Raw genomic sequence first — 18161 nt, 5'->3', positions numbered from 1 at the left:
AGGCCTGCTTGGGAACTCCCAGGAGCTCAACAGACCTGCTAGTTTTCGGGCCCCCTCAGATGATCCCTGTTTTTGCCACCAGGGACCTACACTCCTTAGAGAATAACTCTGTGTAAAAAAGGTGGCAGAAGAGAAGTGTGGCGGAATCAGTCTTTAAGAGACTCCTTAACAGAGTGTGACCTTCTCTCTCAGACAGACTGCAGCGGGGGCGGGGGAGGAGGAAGGGAGCAGGGGTGGCAGGGCCGGATATGGTTCCTCCGGAGGCAGAGCGGGTGGCCACCGCGGGCGGGGGTGGCAGACTCAGTTTAGTCTTTGAAGTCGCAAAGGAGGGGGGTGGACTTGTGCAGAGTCAGTCACCCCATCAGGAGAGATTGGAATCCCACTCTCCAACTAAGCATAAAAGAGGCGGGTGGGTTAGTGCAAGAGGAGGGGAGTCCCTGAGCACTACCACGGGAGGAAACGGAAGCCAGCTACCCTCGGAAGCTGGAAGTGTACAATGACCAGGAAGGAGTTTGACTCATTTCGGGTGGACATGTCCCAAAATGAAGGGGATCTGGAGGCTGTCCCTATTCAAGAATCTGGAAAGCTCTCATTTGGAGGCCCCGTCCAGGCTAGAGAGACCAGAGCTCTGGAAGCCGTGGGGGGGGTGGGGGGCGTGTTGGGGGAGGTGTCTAGGGCAGAGATTCTAAGGTTAAGAACTGGTGGACTGAGGACATGCTTATTGATTGTTAGAGAGAGGGAGAGAAATATCGATGTGAGAGACATCCACCCATTGTCTCTCATACGTGCCCCGATCAGGACCAAACCTGCAACCTAGGTATGTGTCCTGAGTGGAAATTGAACCTGTGACCTTTTGGTTTAGGGAATGATGCTCCAACTGAGCAACACTGGTCAGGGCTGGCAGGAGCAATTTTCTAACAGTGATTTGTATCTGAGCACCGTTAGGACTGGAATGAATGGAGCTGTTGCCACAGTTCTCACCGCCCCCACCCCCATCCCCCAGCCTCCCACTTAGGACTTCTGACCTTTGTGGCACCTGCGGTGCAATCTTTGGAGACCCCAGTTTGAGGGAGTGAGATGAGAGAGGAGCCTCAGGGCTCTGTGGACCCCTAACTTTGCCCACCTCTGGCGTTGGGGGGGGTGGTTGGCCCCTGGCTCAGACCTCCCCTCGGACACTGCTCCATGTACCACGCTCCATACAGTTCCAGGGGGCTGCTGTGCATTAGCATCCCTGGCATTGCCTATAAATGCCAAAAGCACCCTCTAGCTTTGGTGACAATCACACGTGTCTAAATGCTCCCTGGAGGAGGAGTCGGTCGGCAGCCGTCCGTCTCGAGAGACGATGGTGTAGCTTCTTAAGAGTCTATCTGCACCGCCGAGAATGGTTGTGCAGTCCGACTCGGTAGTGACACGGTATCTGTCTCCTCCCGTGTTGAATCGACATCTTGCGATGACGCTGGAGTGTCCTCTCCAGTGAAGCTGAAGCTACAGAGCCTGGAGGAGGAGTGGGACCACCCTAACTGAGAGCTGCTGGGGCCCCTCTTTGGTGCTGGGGAAGTGACTTCCAGCCCCGCCAGTCTTTTCCTGGCATGGAAACACAGAGACACAGAAGTCAGTGACATGTGTTGTTTATTATATTAATGCCTCTGAGTGAGAGAGAAGAGAGAGAGGCCATGCCAGCAGGGCTGGTCAGCAGGCTAGTGCAGGCAGGACAGAAAGTGTGGAAAGCCTCCGCAGCCAGGGGACAGTGGGGAAGTGCCACTCCATCTTTAATGAAATATACTCAGAGGGAGAGAGGCTGTGAGGTAAAGCAAGCCATGAGAAGCCTGTGGGGAAAAACAGAAACACTGGGCTGGGAGGCTGGGCATGGAAGTCCACTGATGGAGTACGAGTGGCATCTGGGACCCAGGGGCTGCCACCTGGAACCCATTCCATCAACAGAGGCTGCAGAGCTGAGAGCTGCAGAAAGTACCTGCCCTACCTGGTGGTAGGTAGCCAGGTTCCTGCAGCCCCTTTATCCCCACATGGTTATCTGCAGCCACTGCGGGCAGAGAAGAAGCAGGTCTGAGGGTGGGGGTGGGGCAGAATGGCTGGGGATAGCAGAGGATGGGTGGGACCCTGGGTGGGGGTGCCAGAAGATCCTTTCCACATACCTGGTTCAGGTTCAGGCAAATATGGCCAGTATTCTTGGGGTCCATCATTAGAAAGTATGCTGTTTGGGGGAGGAGGCAAGGGGAGAGGGAGGGTTGAGAGCTGAGTTAGTGGATGTATCTGAAATCTCACCCCCAACTAGGCAAGATGTCAGAAAGGGTACAAGAAGCTGTCCCTTGCTACTTTCCCAGCTAACCCCCACCCCTCCACCCAGCAGGGGATTAATGATAACAACTCATAGAGCCTTGTTTTGATGCAGGCCCAGTTCTGAGTGCTCCCCATACATATTCTTCCTCATTTAATCTGCACTACCATCCTGTGAGGGCAGGACCATTATCATCCCCATTTCATAGGCAAGGCAATCGAAGCTCAAGAGATAAAGTGACTTGCTCAAGGCACAGAGCCAGTAAGTGGTGGAGCTGGGATCTGAACCCAGGTCAGCTGTGCCCTGAAAAGGGGAGTGGCACTGGAGCAGCGTTCCTCATATGGGTATGTGGGAGGAGCCAATGGCCCTGGCCTTGGGTGGGGAGCGAGCAGGTGCCTGACTCACTGAACATGGCCTTCAGCCTCAGGAAACAACAGATGAAGCTGTCAAAATCCATGATCATGTCGTCATTTGCATACCTGGCCACCAGAACCTGTGTGACCTTGTTATTCACCTTGATGCCTGGGGCAGGGGAGAGAGTCATGCTGACAAAAGTCCAGCCCTCTGGCCACTGCCCTCTGTCCCTGCTCCAAAGCCCTGTCCTGTGCCCTGTCACCTGCTTTCTCAATTGCCAAGCGCATCTCATAGGAGTTCAAGCTGCCTGAGTTGTCCTGGTCACAGTCGTGGAAGATGTCCTGAAGGGACACACAGATGAGGTAGGGCGTGTGCACGGCATGGTGGTTGAAATAATGAAATACTTCAGTATAGGTGACTCACAACTGCTACCCAAGGCCTCAGGGGCTCCCTGCCCTGGCCCACCCTGAGCTCCCACTATTCTTGTCATCTGGTGACTGCAGGGTGAATTCGGGGCGGGGGATGGGGGTGGCTCTGACACCTTGCCGGGGCTCTCTGCATATATTCTTTCAGCTAGCTGATGCCTGGCCTACACTGCCTATTAAATGTTTTGACTAGTTGATACACCAGCACTTCGGCAGACCCTGGCCTGTTGTGTGTGCGTGTGTGTGTGCGTGTGTGTGCATGAACGTGTCTAATCAGGGGCTCCAGTTCTAGCTTCTTCTTTACTAGTGCCCATCCCTTTTGAGGATCTTCTCTTCTCACCCCCATAAACTGCCCTTTTGATGCCCTTTACCGTCCATTTCTTGATTTTTTTCCACAGGATCTGGAACTCCAGAAGCCCTAGCTTGCCAGAGCCATCTTTCTGCGGGGTGGTCAAGGATATCAGAGAAGGGAGTGAGGGGACCCCTGGGGGCAGAGAAGCAGAGGGACTCACAGAGCGGGTCTTGTATGGTAACTATGGTAACAGCCAAAAGAACTGGCACCATTTGCTGCCCCAGAGCCTACTCCCCATCAGGAAGGAGGGCATGGCTAGCCAGAGAGGTGGCCACGTGGCGGCCAGCCTGGGGGTGGGGGCAGGAGCAGGAGCGCACTGGATGGGAAGATACATCCATGATGTTGATCATGCAGCGGCACACATCCAGGCCGAAGCCCTTGGTCCTGACGTTTCTGACTGTGAGGGGGAAGGGAGAGGAAGAGAAGGAGTGAGCAGGGTGTTTTGGGGGACATAGATAGTGGTCAAGTGGGGCCATGCTGTGGCGGGGGAGGGCTGTGGAGTGGTGGGGCTGAAAGACTCACTTCTGAAGACCACCTTGTTGAGCAGCCTTTGTAGCTCATACATGCCTATCTCCTTGCCCTAGGAAGGAGGACTGTAAACTCCTGTGTGGCCCCTTCAGCCCCCAGATGCCTCCTTTTAGCCCCCAGTCCTCAGCTCTCACCTCTCCTCCTGCCACTATCTCAAACAGATGTTTGAAGTCCTCGTCTATGTCATCCTCAGAGATGTTCTCCTGGAGGGAAAGTTATGGGAAAGGGACTCAGTCCAGAAAGTTCCTTCATATCCCCCAGAGGCTTCCTCCGATCCTCCAACACCAGAGCGCCCCCTCACCTCTTGGAGTAACTCTGCACAGTTGGCTTCATCCATTTCCCTGGGCAAAAGTGAATGAAGCTCAGGGGTTACCAGGGGTCAGGGAGACAAGGATTTCAGGGAGGGGGTCGGGTGATATATCTGAAGCAACATGGAACAGGCTCATGACATATGGGTTCTAGCTCTGCTGCTGCTACTAACTGGGATTTCCCTTCCACGTGCCTCAGTCTCCCTGACTATAAAACAGGGACAGGGTGGGGGTGGGGCACTGGATGACTGCTCTCTGAGCTTGACATCTTACAGCTCCTGAGCAGGTGGGCTGGGAGCATCTAGGTGGGCCCCTCACCAGGACTCGCTGTGCTTCTCTGTGAAGACCCGAAGCAGGAAGTCACCATCTTTGTGTGGCTCAAAGGTGGAAGGGATGACAATGTATTCCCCCGGAGGCAGCTGGAGATGGCTGCTCACCTCCCGTGAGTTGGTGAAGATCTCTGAGAAGCCATGGTCCTGATACTTCATGAAGAATTCCTTCTTCAAGTGGATATCCTGGATGTTCTGCAACTATATGTGCCCAGGAGGTGGGTACAGGGCTGGCCTGGAAGGGCTGGGAGAGGGACCTCCTGGCGAAGCCTGGCTGGGTAGGGTTGCGGGGAGGCACCTCCACCACCTGACCGGTGCTGGACACCACCCATTGGGCAGGTACCCTGGTGTGACCTCTCCTTTCCCTGACTTCCACCCAGGGCCCTTTGCCGAATTCCCCTCTTTGCCCATCCACATGCGTCCTGGCCAGGATCAAGCCCCATGTCTTCTGTACCTCCTTTGGGACCTAGGAGGGGAAGAGAGAGGAGGGTCAGTTCCCCAGGATGGGGAAGGGGCTCAGGCTTGTGGAAGCCACGCAAGAGGGGTGCATAATGTGTGTGTGGGCCTGTTAAGGGCACTGGGACAATGGTAATGGGGTGTGTGTGGATCTGATAAAAGTCCCAGCATTGATAGTCCCTCAGCTTTGGCAAGCAAAGTACAGTCTACACAGAAGTTTGCCAGGGGAAGATTTTTACCACTGCAGGTTAAGGACAGGAAACAGAACCCCCAGGAGGTGAAGTGATTTGCCCAGTTCACACTGTTAAAAATGTACAGAGATGGGATGAAAATCTAGAGAGCATTTTCCTGACCACGAGCATTTCCGTGGAACACTCGTACCCTGCAGGAAGCTGATAAAGCTGAGCTTGAGCACCAGTGAACACGTGAGAAGAGGTGAGCTAAACCAGGATAAACAGGTTGCTCTACTCCAGGGAGGACCGGAACCTTTCATGTGCAGATGGCACAGTGGACCAGGGGTGGCGGAGTAGCCTTTCCTGGAAGTAATGCATCTGACTGTGGAAATGGAAATGTCTTGCCTTGAGGTGTATCTGTTAACCTGGAGGACTCACAGCCTAGGAGGAGGACCTGGCTTGTGTCTGTTTTTTTCACTATTGAACCGCTGGAGCCTGAACTGGGGCCTGGCATACAGTAGGTGTTCCGCAAATACTAGTTGTGTCTCTAAGACTAGTTGTGGCCATTTGAAGGATTCTGCAAAGGGCAGTTTGGGAAACACTTACTAAGGGTTTCTCTTGGTCACTGGAGTCAATGCTCCGGGTGGGGCATCTGGGGGAGGTTTGGGGGGGCTTGGCAGAATTCTCAAAGTGTCTGGGAAGCAGGACACAGGATCTGCTGCTGACACTTGGACATGTGAGCTTGGGCCAAGGACCCCACTGTCCTGTGTCTCCATCTCCTTCCTCTTCATAAAAGGCGTTTCTATTCGTATGTAACTATTCAAGGGAAGTGCTACCTCAGTGTTTTAGATGAGAAAATCTGTTAAAAGGAAGCTTCCCTGGCCCTACCTCAAAAGCACAATGTACCACGCAAGAAAGCCAGGACTGTGGAGCCTGTTGAAGAGGGTCCCACACCCGGGGGCGCAGTGGCCCTGGGGAGAAGGCACAGGGAGGGAGCAGCAGTAGCTGCGGGGTCTGGCTGGGGTGCCCACCGTGTACATGACAAAGCCAATGGTCTGCAGCTGGGCTCCTTGGGGCCGTGCCCGCCGCCAGTTCTTCTGCATCAGGGCTATCATGCAGGTGCAGATGACTTCATCATCTTCTAGGTCATCGTCCTCCTCGGGGAGGCAGATCTTAAACTGGGGGTTGGTCCAGAATGTGTCTGTGGAGGAAGCAGGTCAGGATTGCTCCGCCCTTCCCAGACACATGACTGCCTCCTCAGCAGAGCCAGCAGGATCTGACGGGCTGCTGCCTGGGTCACAGACCCTGACCCCGTGACGCTGGGTCCCCAGGCAGGGTTGTGTGGTGAACCGATGGCCTGGCTCCCTGCACCCACCAAGGTGGTTCCTGCAGCCCCCTGCAGTGCTGCCCTGCCGCCAGCTGCCCTCGTAGAAGGTGGTGTGCCAGTAGCTCCTGTAGTCCCCAGAGAGCGCGTCGGGCATCAGACTGCAGATCTCCAGGGATGTGAAATTCTTCAGGAAATCGTGGTAGGACATCCTGTGGTGGAAGGCGTGGGTGCTAGAGCCCATCAGTGGCACAGCCACACCCACAGGGCCCCTTTTCCCAGGAGTCGCCACATCTACCACGCAGTGGGGAGGGTGGGTGGGATATAGGGGTGGGGCTTGGGGTGAGAAGGAAACCCCCCCAACCCTCACTGACCAGAACTCCCCATCCTCCATCTTGTGCAGCAGCTGCTTCTGGATATCTGGGGACACTTCTTCCCATTCACTGGAGCTGGAGTAGAGACAGGTAGTGAGTGGGGGATGGGGCAGGACATGCTTCCTTTTCCCCCAGGACATGCCCTTACCGCTGAATGCCTGCCTACTGGGGGTCCTGAGCTATATGGAGCATCTCGAGGGGAAGGGTGTGCCTTGGTGTGCCCGTGGGTCCCTCTGTGGCATGGCCTTGCTCATGGGCCTGCTGTGTGCTCTGCCCCTTACCTTAGAGCACCGGTCAAGGGCACCTACTTGTCACTCCAGGCTCCATTCCACTCAACTCGGCCCCAGGGATTCCGGACCCGAATCAGGGTTTCCGTCTTGCCTCGGTACCAGATCTGGGTGGGGAGTGGGTAAAGGTCAGGGGCATGAGGCAGGAAGAAGTTCTTTTTCTTCACCCGCCCCTCAGGATAAGATGCCTGTGAGACTCACATCCTGAAGGTCAGTCACTGAGTATGCATGTCCTCTCACCAGCATTCTCTGGGTCAAAGTTTCCAACTCACTGTCGCTGATGACCTAGAGAACAGAGAGGAAGGAAAGGGATTCAGGATCTGGTCAAACAGATTGGGGCACTGAAGGCAGGGGTTATTTCTTTAAGATTAAACTTTGTATTTTCAAATAATTGAAGATTCACAGGCAGTTAGTTGTAAGACATAAGAGAGATCTCATGTACCCACAGCCGGTTTCCACTGGTCCTAACATCTTGCAAAACTATAGCACAATATTAAAAGCAGGATGTTGGTGTGGATGCAACGTATTAATTTTATACAGATTCTTGCACTTTTACTAGTTTTCATGTGTGCATTCTAAGTAGTTTTAAGATCTATGTGGTTTTGCGTATCCACCACCAGTCATGACACAGATTCTATCACCCCAAAAACCCCTCCAGTTGTCCTTCTATGAATTCTTTTACTACCTTGCTCCCTAACTTCTGACAACCACTAATCTGTTCTCTATTTTTTTCATTTTATCATTTCAAAACTGTCATATTAATAGAATTATACACTATGAAACCTTTTGGGACTGGCTTTTTAATTCAGCATAATTCCATTGAGATTAGCCTAAATAGTTGCATGTGCCTATAATTCATTTCTTTTTATTGCTGAGTAGTGTTTTATGGTGTGTGCACCAGTTTAACTATTCACCCTTTGAAGGACATTTAGATTGTTTCCAGTTTCTGACTATTACAAATACAGCTGCTATAAACATTTGTGTTCAGGCTTTTGGGCAGACATTCTTTTATTTCTCTGGGATAAATGCACAAGAATGCAATTGTTGGTCATACAGTAGTACTTCAGGTTCATTTATTTATCTGAACAAATATTTGTATACCAAATGCCATCTAAGGCCTAGAATCAGGCAATGAATGAGACAAATAAGGTTGCTGCCTTCATGGAATGTGAAAACTGTCTGGAGAAGGTAGGCTATAAGTAAATATACAGATAAGTGAGAATTTCATATTGAAATTTCAAGGTAAAGAGTAAATGGGGGTAGGAGTAGCTAATTTAGATTGTTAGGCAGGGAAAACTAACCTGAGGAAGGGACATTTGAACTGAAATGTGAATGAGAAGCTAGCTATACAGGTATCTGTGCAAAGAACCTTCTAAGTAAAAGCAACAGCAGGTGCAAAGGTCCTGAGGCAGGACTAAGCACGGCTTACTTCAATGGAGCAGCCCATGAGAGAAGGTCGGTCTATGGCCCTCCTAAGCATTCTCAGCAGGTTCTTAGGGGGCATCTGGAGTTGGAAGCTGTGGGTCACGCCCCCTGTGAAGTCCTCAAAGCCCTCCACTGTGCTGCCCCCTGACAGTGCTTCATAGGACCCGTTCAGCCTGTGGGCACATAGAAGGCACTGTTTGGGCTCTGAGATAGAGATTTGAGCTTGCACATCAGAGGGCACAGTGAGGGAAGGGAAGGATGCCCTGCCACCCCCTGCCTTTTCCCTTGATTCCAGCTGCCCCCATAGCTGCCAACTGGTGGGGCAGGTTTGGGGGCAAACCCAGTTTCTTGACTCAGGGCACTCACTTGGCATACGCCTTCTCCAGCAGGGCACTCCAGAACTCAGTGCCCTCTCCCGAGTGCACAAACACCAGCTTGCCATTCTTTGTGGGTAGCCGGTCATCCACCACGACGTTCACCCACTGCCCAAACTGCCAAATCTGTGGGCAGAAAGGTGTGCCTCAGTGAGCCATGAAGCACTTGGCATCTGTCTAGCCCTCTTCTGTGGTTGTACACATACACACGCACGCACGCACGCATGAGAACGCTGTTATACGATCGCCCCCTGGTGGCCATGACCAGTGTCAGCCGATTCCCATACAATGAACGAACAGTGAGTGAAAGAAAGAAAAGCATGAACTTCACCACCAGCCCTATCTCCAGGTCTTGCCATAGCCTCCAGGGGAACCTAACCCATCTTTTGACCTTGGCCTCTAGGATTCCTGAGGTCTTAAAAACTTGTGATTCTCAGAAATATTTTATGACATGGGGAGTTTATCCACATGTTGCTAAATTTAAAGAACAGATTCCAAAAATTATGTGACAGAAATTCCCAATATCATACATGCACACATAAGAGTGGGGACCTCCCAAAACAGGAATTATCTTCTGGAGAGCGGACCTCTTATAATACAGACTTCCCCTGCTACTACACATGTACGTATCCGTGTCCTAGCTGTTGTTGTGAGAGGCTGTGTTCAGCTTCAGTGAATTTTTTTGAAGACTATTTCAATGTGTTTGCCCATTTCATGATGGCTGATTTATGAGCACACCTGCCCACACTGTGCTGTTTATGTTTAGCAGTTTTTGACAACAACAACAAAAAAATGCCATGACCTCCATGTCCCACCCTCCCTATTCACCGGATCTCTCCCTGAATGACTTTTTGTTTGTTTGTTTCCTGGATGAAAAAAGCCCTCAGAGGGAAACGTTTTGCTGATGTGGAAGAGGTGAAACAAAAGAATGGCAGAAACACTAAAAGGCATCAAAATTGATGAGTTCAAAAACTGTTTTGAGCAGTAAAGTCTCAATAGGTGTAGTGCATCAAATGGAGAGTTCTTTGACGGTGACTGAAGTTTAAACATGTAAAAATAAATAATTTTTTAATAATAAATTCTGGTATTTTCAGATCCCTCCTTGTATATGTATATGTATGTGTGTGTATCTACTGAGAGGGAGGGAGAGAGAGAGAGAAGGAGGAGGAGGAGAGCCAAAATATGATAACAATCCATTTGGGGGGGGGGTGAGATTTAAATATTAGCTTACACAATTTCTCTGATAATTAGGCAAAAACCCATCCTAATAAATGTCATTTTTCAAAAAGAAAATAAAAAAGGTAAACTTCAAAGCACATAGTAATTCTTTCTCTCTCTCTCTCCATACCCCACCACCACCACATACACACCCCACAAAGCAACTCTGGATTTCCAATCACCCTTCACCTGAAAATGGAAGATGCCAGCATAGTTTTTGCTGAAGTTCTGCCCCTTGGGTACCACGCGGTACAGCAGTTGAGGGCATGTTGTAAGGGAGCCAATGGCAGCCAGGAGCCAGCAGTCCCCTGGAAAGACAGGCAGGGGTTTCCCCCCTGAGCACTCCCATATGTGTTGGTCCCCAAATCCAAGCCATTGAGGAGCAGGAACTGGTTCTGTGGTCCCCTCCCCTGTAGGCCCTCCAGCTAAAGAAGCTGCAGGAAGGAGCAGGGAGAAAGGACAGGCTCTGGGGGATGGAGTAAGCTTCTTGACCTTTTCTTTTAGGTGAGAGATTTAAAAATTAGAGCCAGGTGCTTTTGTTGGGGGATTTAGGGAGGAGGAATTTTTGGCCTGGGTGTTGCTCCTCACTCTCAGAACTGCTTCCCTTGGAAGAGAGCCAATCATCTTCCATCCCTGGAACAAATCCAGTCACCTTCCCCTGTGGGGAACCGACAGACATGGGGAGGTGTGGGAAGCAGACAGGCTTGGTTTAAGACTCTGACCACTGTGTGGATCCGCCCCTCGCTGGGCCCTTACTTGGCAAGTTGTCTTCCAGGCCTGCTCTGAATCCCACCCTACAGGGGGATTTTAAAGATAGAATAGAAATACGAAGTGACTTTTAAGGAAAAGGGAACCTGCTCTGTTTTTCTCTGTATAGCCTCAAATCCTTGTCAGTAAAATGTAAAGAACAGAACGATTAAGTAAGAGGAAACACTTTTGAACGATTAAGTAAGAGGAAATGCTTTTGACCTTGTGTAAAATACCTGGATGTTTCAACCCTGTATTGATCCGCATTTCCCTTTTACTCTCTACCATTTGGGGAAGGGCTGCATATTTTCCTTATGTACTTCCGCATGTGGAAAGTGGATAAAAACCCTGGCTAAGAAAGAAACTCCACTAGAGAAAACCCCCTCCCTTCCTTCCTCAGATGGAGAGTGTCTGGGTAGTTTCTTCATCCACTCCGCGGGACCCAGAGTCTCTCTCATTCCCCCATGGACCCCACCTCTACCCCATGATTACACTGGTGTAGCCATCAAGACTTCTCTCCCTGATGTCACCCACATAATATTGGAGACTCAAGGGGCTTAGTCTATACCCCAGGGCACAGGGGCAATATGCCTGGCCTGAGATCATCCGTTGCCATCTCTCTTCTGGGGATCTCAGACCCCATGGGCTGGAGCTGGGGGACAGGTAGTGCCCCATGGGAGTGCCCTGGGCCAGATTGAGGCTGAGGGCACCGGGAAAGTTTCTGTGATTACCAATGGCCTTCTGGCTGCTAGAGGCACCCAGGAGGGGGCAGAGGGTGGGAAAGTGAGGTTAAGGACACTTTAATTCACCATTGCCAAAAGGGCACCCAGGGAGAAGCCAGTTTTCTTCTCGGGTAACCTGGGGCTGCTCCAGCCTGGTGAGCCTCAGCGGCAGCTGAGGACCTACCCTTGGCCTCTGCCTTGCCCACACCCTGCTCTTCTCTCTGCCACAGATCAGACAGAATTCAGCCCCAGAGGAAACAAACCCTGGCCTTATTCCTGAAGATGCAATGAGGGGTTTGGAGGAAACTGTGGAATAGGACCAGGTTTAGGGAGGAAGGTATCTCTTGGGACTGTCCATGGGAGCCTGTGGGAGGAGGTGCTCAGGGGGCCCAGTGCTTCTTTATGTGATACCCCAGACCGAGGAAGTTCAGGCACCTGCAGTGACTTTAAGATGTGCCAAGTGCTTTGACTCTCCTCCCCTCAGGAGGTGCAGCCTCCTTCCCCTCTCTTCGAGTGTAGGTCAGACTTCTTGCTTGCTTCTAACACTTAGAATGTGGGGAGGTCACCTTACTATGTATGTGCAGTGTATTCGCGTGTGTGTCTGGGAGAAATGGTCTATCATGTTGTGTGGACATTCAGGGATGCCGCCATGTGAGCGCGCCATCTTGGAAGTGGATCCTGCAGCTCCTGTCACACCTTCAGATGGCCGCAGCCCTGACTGGCGTGTTGGCTGCAGCCTCATGAGAGACCCTGAGCCAGACCCACCCAGCTACGCTGCTTCAGAGTTCCTGCCATACAGAAGCTGTCAGATGATGCCACACTTGCTGTTGCTTTAAGTCACTGAATGTAGGGGTAATTTCCTGTGTAGCAGTCTAACTAAAGAACCGCCCAGCTTACTCCCAGACCCAGACTGCAGCAGGTGGGGTGGGATCCACATTAGGGGAGGAGCAGGAAGACCCACCCGACACTTTCATTACCATCTGTTCAGAAAGGGAGTGACAGGGAAACAGCAGATGTTGTCTGAACCTAAGGGGTCCTAGTTCCCCAGGCTTAGAAGTCACTTTGGCACCCCTGCCACCTCAGACCTCTCCCTAAGTCACCCCCGCCTTCAGCGGAGACCAGCGGTCCTGCTCCCCACTCACCAAGTACTCCCTGGCAGATGTCCGTGGGGCTGACCCCATTCATAATGAACTGAGGGTTGATGGTGATTTCCTGCAGGGAAGGAATACAGGTTTCAGGGAGCCCAGGGCACACCTCTCCCCATCTCCCTCCCACCTTTCTTGAGGAATGACGCCCACCTCCAAGTTTTAGGGGAAACTATGGATGGGGAGGGGGAGGGTACAGGACCAGCTTGGCACAATGGTAGGCGGTGATAGCAAAGGCAGGCGAATGACTTTCCCAGGGGTTATCTGAGAGATTTTGCTTGAGCATGCCCAGAACTGTTCCTAGCCCCGATGGAGGTGGCGTCTAGTGCCAGGGCCGGTGAGGCTGGGGGATACTGCAGGTTGTCAAAGTGACTGGGCACCGCTACACTCAGTCCCTCCCCCAGGAGTCCATGCCTCCCCTCCCGGTGCCCACACTGGGTCGCTGCCAGCAGATGTTCTGCACATTTTTGGAGTTGGGGCCCAGCTCCCTGAAGCCCAGGGAAGTGGGTTCGGCAGGAAATACAGGGTCCTCGAACAGTTTCCCCTTCCTCAGACAGAGCTCTCGCAGCTCCTCGAAGCTCTGGTTACTGTAGTTCTGGGCGTTGTTGTGCTGGCCCACACCCTCAGTCTTGAGTCGGCTGTGGCTGATGTGAGCGGCCATCCCCTTGTCGATGAACAGAGATTCCACTTAATAATAAAAGGACAAATAGCCCCTTTAAACATGAACAAAGGATCTCAATGGATATTTTTATAAAGAAGATAAACAACCAATCACCACAAGAAAAAATGCTCGACGTCTTCAGTCACCAGACAAATGCAAAGCAATGAGATACCACTTCACAGCCACTGCGACAGCTGTAATCAAAGACTGATAATAACAAGTCTTGGCAAGGAAGTGGAGAAGCTGGAACCCTTATACACCGCTGGTGGGAGTGAAAATGGGTGCAGCCACTTTGGAAAACAGTTAAACATACAAGTACCATATGATCCAGCAATTCCACCCCGATACATATATATCCTTCAGAGAACTGAAACCATGTCCATTTATAACCCTGTACACAAACGTTCATAGCAGCACTATTTACAATAGACAAAAATTAGGAAAAGCCCCAAATGCCCATCAGCTGATGAATGGACAAATAAAATGAGGAATATACATGCAATGGGATATTTTTCACAATAAAAATAAATGAAGCACTGACATGTGCTACAACATGGATGAACCTTACAAACATGATGCTAAGTGAAGAAAACATTCACGAAGTATCATATATTGTATGACTGCAATGATATAAAATGCCCCGAATAGGCCAATCTATATAGGGACAAAGTAGATTAGGGTTGCCAAAGGCTTATGGTAATGAGTATGGGGTTTCTTCGGGGGGATAATGGAAGTTTTCTGAAATTGATTGTGGTGATGGTTATACAACTCTGTATGAAAAGCCATTAAATGAGTGAACTGTATGGTGTGTGAATCATATTTCAATAAAGCTGTTTAAAAAATGACCCCCAGACCTTACACCAGACATTGCCTTTGGGGAGAGTGGAGGTTATGTTACAGAAACAGGGGAGTCCAAAAATCCCCAGAGTTTGCGGCTGGGGGATGGGGGATGCGGAGAAGGAAGCAGCTTTCAGAATGCCTCCACATGCCTGAGGCTGGTGGCTAGTGTCTTTCTTATGCAAAATGGCTTGGATGCTTCCAAGGCTTCAGGTAGATGGGAGGGGTCTTGAACCAGGGGATGGTATGGAAAAAGCACACAGAACCTACGTAAGGTTCTGAATGGTCAGAACTGTTTGCAACGCCCACTGCGTCATGTCAGAGGACGCAGTCAGGGATATATAAGCAGCTGCAGACATTTTAACTCACTCTCCCTCTCGTGTGCTCCTTCCACTCGACTTGGAGAAGGTGTCTCCAGGCTGCTTTAAGAGGCTCTCGCCATGCAGTTTTGAGAAGGAGAGGAGATCCATGCGGTTTGCAGGAAGAAGGCAGTTACAAGGAGACTGAGAATCCAGGCGGTCCTGCATTGAGAGCGGGAGGGCACCACAGCACAGAAAGGACCTCCCCAATCAGAATTGAGTGATTGGCAGCTACTGGTAAAGCTGAACTGTGCTAGGAAGTAGGGAAACGGTGTTTCTGACCTTCCTAAGACTGGCCAGGTTTGGTAGGGGGGAGGCAAGGGTATGTGTTTATGGGTGTTTTAAAAAACATAAGACTTAACAGCAGAAATCCGCAAATAATCTAAATCTATGTAACTGTTAAATAAACAATTCTTTTTCTTTTCACTAAATTCTGGTATTGAGAGTTATAATTCTGGCGGCAGGCAATCGGGCCCCTATCTAAAGAGCCTGTGGGTATGTTTTCAATTGGAGCAGCCCAGGGGATCTGTAACAGTTACAGAGTGTAGAGGGCAGGAGGGCAGATGGGAAGGGGCTGCTCAGTCAGGGGGTGTGGTGGCTGAGTCTCGAGGAGAAAGGTCGTGCTGGCTGAGGAGATCCTGTCAGTAGGGCAACTGGGGTCTTGGGACGCCCTGCCCACATGTCCTCTTGCAGAAGGCCTGCAAGCTGCTTACATTCCTTCCTGAGTACAGCCCCACACCTACCACCAGCAGTGACCCAGGGGAAGGAGGGGTAGAAAGGGGTGCGGTCAAGTCTGAATCAGCAGTTCTACCCTGTATGGCCCTGAGGCCACCCTCCCTCAATCTCCCCACATTCTCAGCGATTCTGGAATAAGGAGGAGATTAGGGGGAGGGGAGCAAGGACGTGGTTTAAATTAAACAGTGCCCAGCTGGGGCCAACGTGTGGGAGGAATCTGAATGGGGAAAGGAAGGGGAACAGCTACAGAGAGGGGCTATCCAAAGGTGAGACGGAGCCCACAGAGGGCTGAGTGTCTTAGAGGCAAGAGCAGAGGTCTCATTTTAGTTCTTCCCTCCAGCTGACAGATAAGAAGAGTTATAACAGCAGAGCTAAGAGTCCTGAGCACCTGCTCTGTGCCGAGCCCATGAGCCCTAAGTAGCTTGCCCAAGGTAACTGAATGAAGGCTTGCGGCCTGGGACTGAGTCTGAGTGCAGACCCCTGAGGTAGGTGCCTCCCCTCAGCAGGAAGGCTTGTGGAGCCAGAGCCATCTTCCTCAACTAAGGGGTCAGAGGCCATTTGCGGATGAACTAATCTGATACCCACTTTCTCTTCCCTACTCTTCCCACCAAGCAAACCCATTCTTCCGTCCCACATCAGTGTCTCCTAGGCGCTTCCGAGGTCCAGTAATGACCTCTGTTGTCTTCTCTGGTTGGCCTGACAAACCCAAACCAGGCTGACACTGCCCAGCCAGCACCTTTGGGCACGGCTGCCTCTGTTCAGCTGCGTTGGGCTGTTCTCACCTCCGTACCTCTGCCTGGGATCATTCCTGACCTCCCCCCCACACACCTTATCCACTGGGAAAAGTCCTGCCAGGCTTTCTAGTCCTTGCTCAATGCCACCTCCTTGGTGGAGCCTCCTCGGACGTGCCCCGCAGTTTGGGGCCACTTGGGTGCCCAACACTTCCTTTGTTATGACACCCATCACCATTTGCCTGCTTTGAGTTGGCCTGTGTGAGCTCTCAAGGGTGGAGGTGGGGGCCCCAGGTCCACCACTGGGTTTCCTCTGTCTCATATAGTGCTTGGCCTAGCAGGGGCTCAGGAAGTCTTTCAGTGGATGAATGAATGAACGAATGTCTTGCACTGGAAAAACTTTTCATTTACATTTGCAAATCCGTTTTCTCTCTCCTGCACTGCTCCCCTCTCTGCCTCACTTTAGTCCTCAATATACTATATATTTTGTTCATTATTTGCTTCCATCACTAGAGTGAAAGCTCATGAGGACCGAGAGCTTTGTCTATTATGTTTGTTGCTGTATTGAGCACATAGTAGGTGCTCAGAGTAAATGTTTTTAATGCTATTCCCCAGCAAGTCCTGAAAAGGAGGAGCTTTGTGGATCTCAGTTCCTTCACAGGAAGAGGGCCCAATATGATCCCGTGAAGGGAGAGATGAATGTGTGGCTCATCCATGGGACCCTCCATTCCATACTGAGCTGGTGCCCAGTAAATGGTGGGACCTGCAGATCCTGACCCAGCACTGCCCACAGGCCATGCCTTGGCTGGGGACCAAAAAGAACTCAGGGACACTTAGCCCAGGGAAGCCAGAGCAGTGGTATGGGCAATGAACAGAGGTACTGGCCACAGCAAAAGGGCCTCTCTTGGGTCCCCTTGGGATACCTGAGGTGCCCATCCCCACTAAGGAAAGTTCATTGGCCATAATGACTAGGGTGAGTTTGCTGAAGAAAAGACTTGGGGTCCTGTCCTTTGCCTCTTCCACAGAGTCTGGTTTGTGATAACAATATATCACTAATCCTCTCTCAGTTATAAAAGTAACTAGCATTCACATAGCATTTATAAAAAATAATAGTTAACAGTGTTTGAGGACTTGTGTTTGGTTATAAACACTTCATGTTCATTAACTCATTGAATCCTAATGATGCCCTTTTGATTAGGTTTAGTATTGTCTCCCTGCTACAGAGGGAGAAACTGAGGCACAGAGAGGTTGAATTTTCTCGAGGCCACGTGCTCCCTGCACCCCCCTCCTTCATTGGACTTACCGATCATAAGGAGAGCAACAAACACTCAACATATCGGAAACATCTGTGTGCCTACCTGCCTCTACCACTAGGTGTGAGCTCCTTGGAGCCAACCGGAGCTCATCTCAGCCCCCTTTGGGAGTATCTATTCTGCACTGGGCACTGAGGAGTCAGAAGTGAACACTCCCTGACATGGAACTATGAGCAGACCCTCACTGGACTGTCCCTTCTCAGGGTATGCTCTCTGGGCCATAAAGACAGGGAGAAGGTGCCAGGGAAAGAGGCCACTCAGGCTGCGGATAATCAGGGAGGTTGTAGGGGAGCAACTGCCCCCTTTTTCCTGCTCTAAGCTCACCCACTCCCCTGAGGGTGGAGTGCACTGTGAGATCCTGGTTCTGGAAGACTCAGGGGTGGGGAAGAGGGACCTGGGTGGCTGGAGGCAGAATCTGGGAGTTCTTCCTCCTGCCCTTTTCCTCCACTGAATCTCTTCGAACGCAAGCCCTCTGGGCTTCTCTTAGAAACTCCTTCCCATTTCCTTAGACTGGAAGAAAAGGAATAGTATGTGTGTGTGTGTGTGTGTGTGTGTAATATGTATGTCTATGGAATATGTGTTTGTATCTGTGAAGTGTGAGTGTGTGTGTCTGGAGTATGTGTGTATATGTTTGTGAAGTGTGTGTGGAGTGTGAGTGTGTATGTGGGTGAACTGTGTGTAGAATATA

The 18161-nt window shown here is 51.1% G+C and overlaps 1 protein-coding gene across 1 annotated transcript; it reads right to left on the bottom strand.

Moving 5' to 3' along the window:
* Positions 1-1630: 1630 nt before the first annotated feature.
* Positions 1631-13498, bottom strand: CAPN11 (calpain 11). Its single transcript, XM_090280798.1, has 21 exons — positions 13271-13498; positions 12835-12904; positions 10406-10531; positions 8998-9151; positions 8636-8804; positions 7408-7491; positions 7228-7313; positions 6920-6994; positions 6597-6757; positions 6253-6422; positions 5047-5058; positions 4582-4793; positions 4257-4296; positions 4090-4158; positions 3950-4007; positions 3760-3824; positions 3447-3515; positions 2913-2991; positions 2702-2818; positions 2154-2212; positions 1631-2041 (listed from the first exon to the last, which is right to left on the bottom strand). The coding sequence occupies exons 1-21, from the start codon at positions 13496-13498 to the stop codon at positions 2015-2017; spliced, it is 2130 nt and encodes a 709-aa protein (XP_090136924.1). The 3' UTR covers positions 1631-2014.
* Between the last annotated feature and the right edge of the window lie 4663 nt (positions 13499-18161).

This window comes from Furipterus horrens, unplaced genomic scaffold, assembly GCF_987537825.1.
Source record: "Furipterus horrens unplaced genomic scaffold, mFurHor1.1.pri manual_scaffold_6, whole genome shotgun sequence".
In the NCBI taxonomy this organism is placed as follows: Eukaryota; Metazoa; Chordata; class Mammalia; order Chiroptera; family Furipteridae; genus Furipterus; species Furipterus horrens.
The sequence above is the reverse complement of the archived record's forward strand: the minus strand, read 5'-3'. Positions and strand labels throughout refer to the sequence as shown.

Excerpts from the sequence above, each read along its gene's own strand:
- CAPN11 (XM_090280798.1), bottom strand. The coding sequence starts at position 13,498 with ATGGCCGCTCACATCAGCCACAGCCGACTCAAGACTGAGGGTGTGGGC. Across the intron at positions 4,297-4,581 it reads GAGAAGCACAGCGAGTCCTG|GGAAATGGATGAAGCCAACT; the intron begins GTGAGGGGCCCA and ends ACTTTTGCCCAG. Across the intron at positions 4,008-4,089 it reads AGATAGTGGCAGGAGGAGAG|GGCAAGGAGATAGGCATGTA; the intron begins GTGAGAGCTGAG and ends CCTCCTTCCTAG.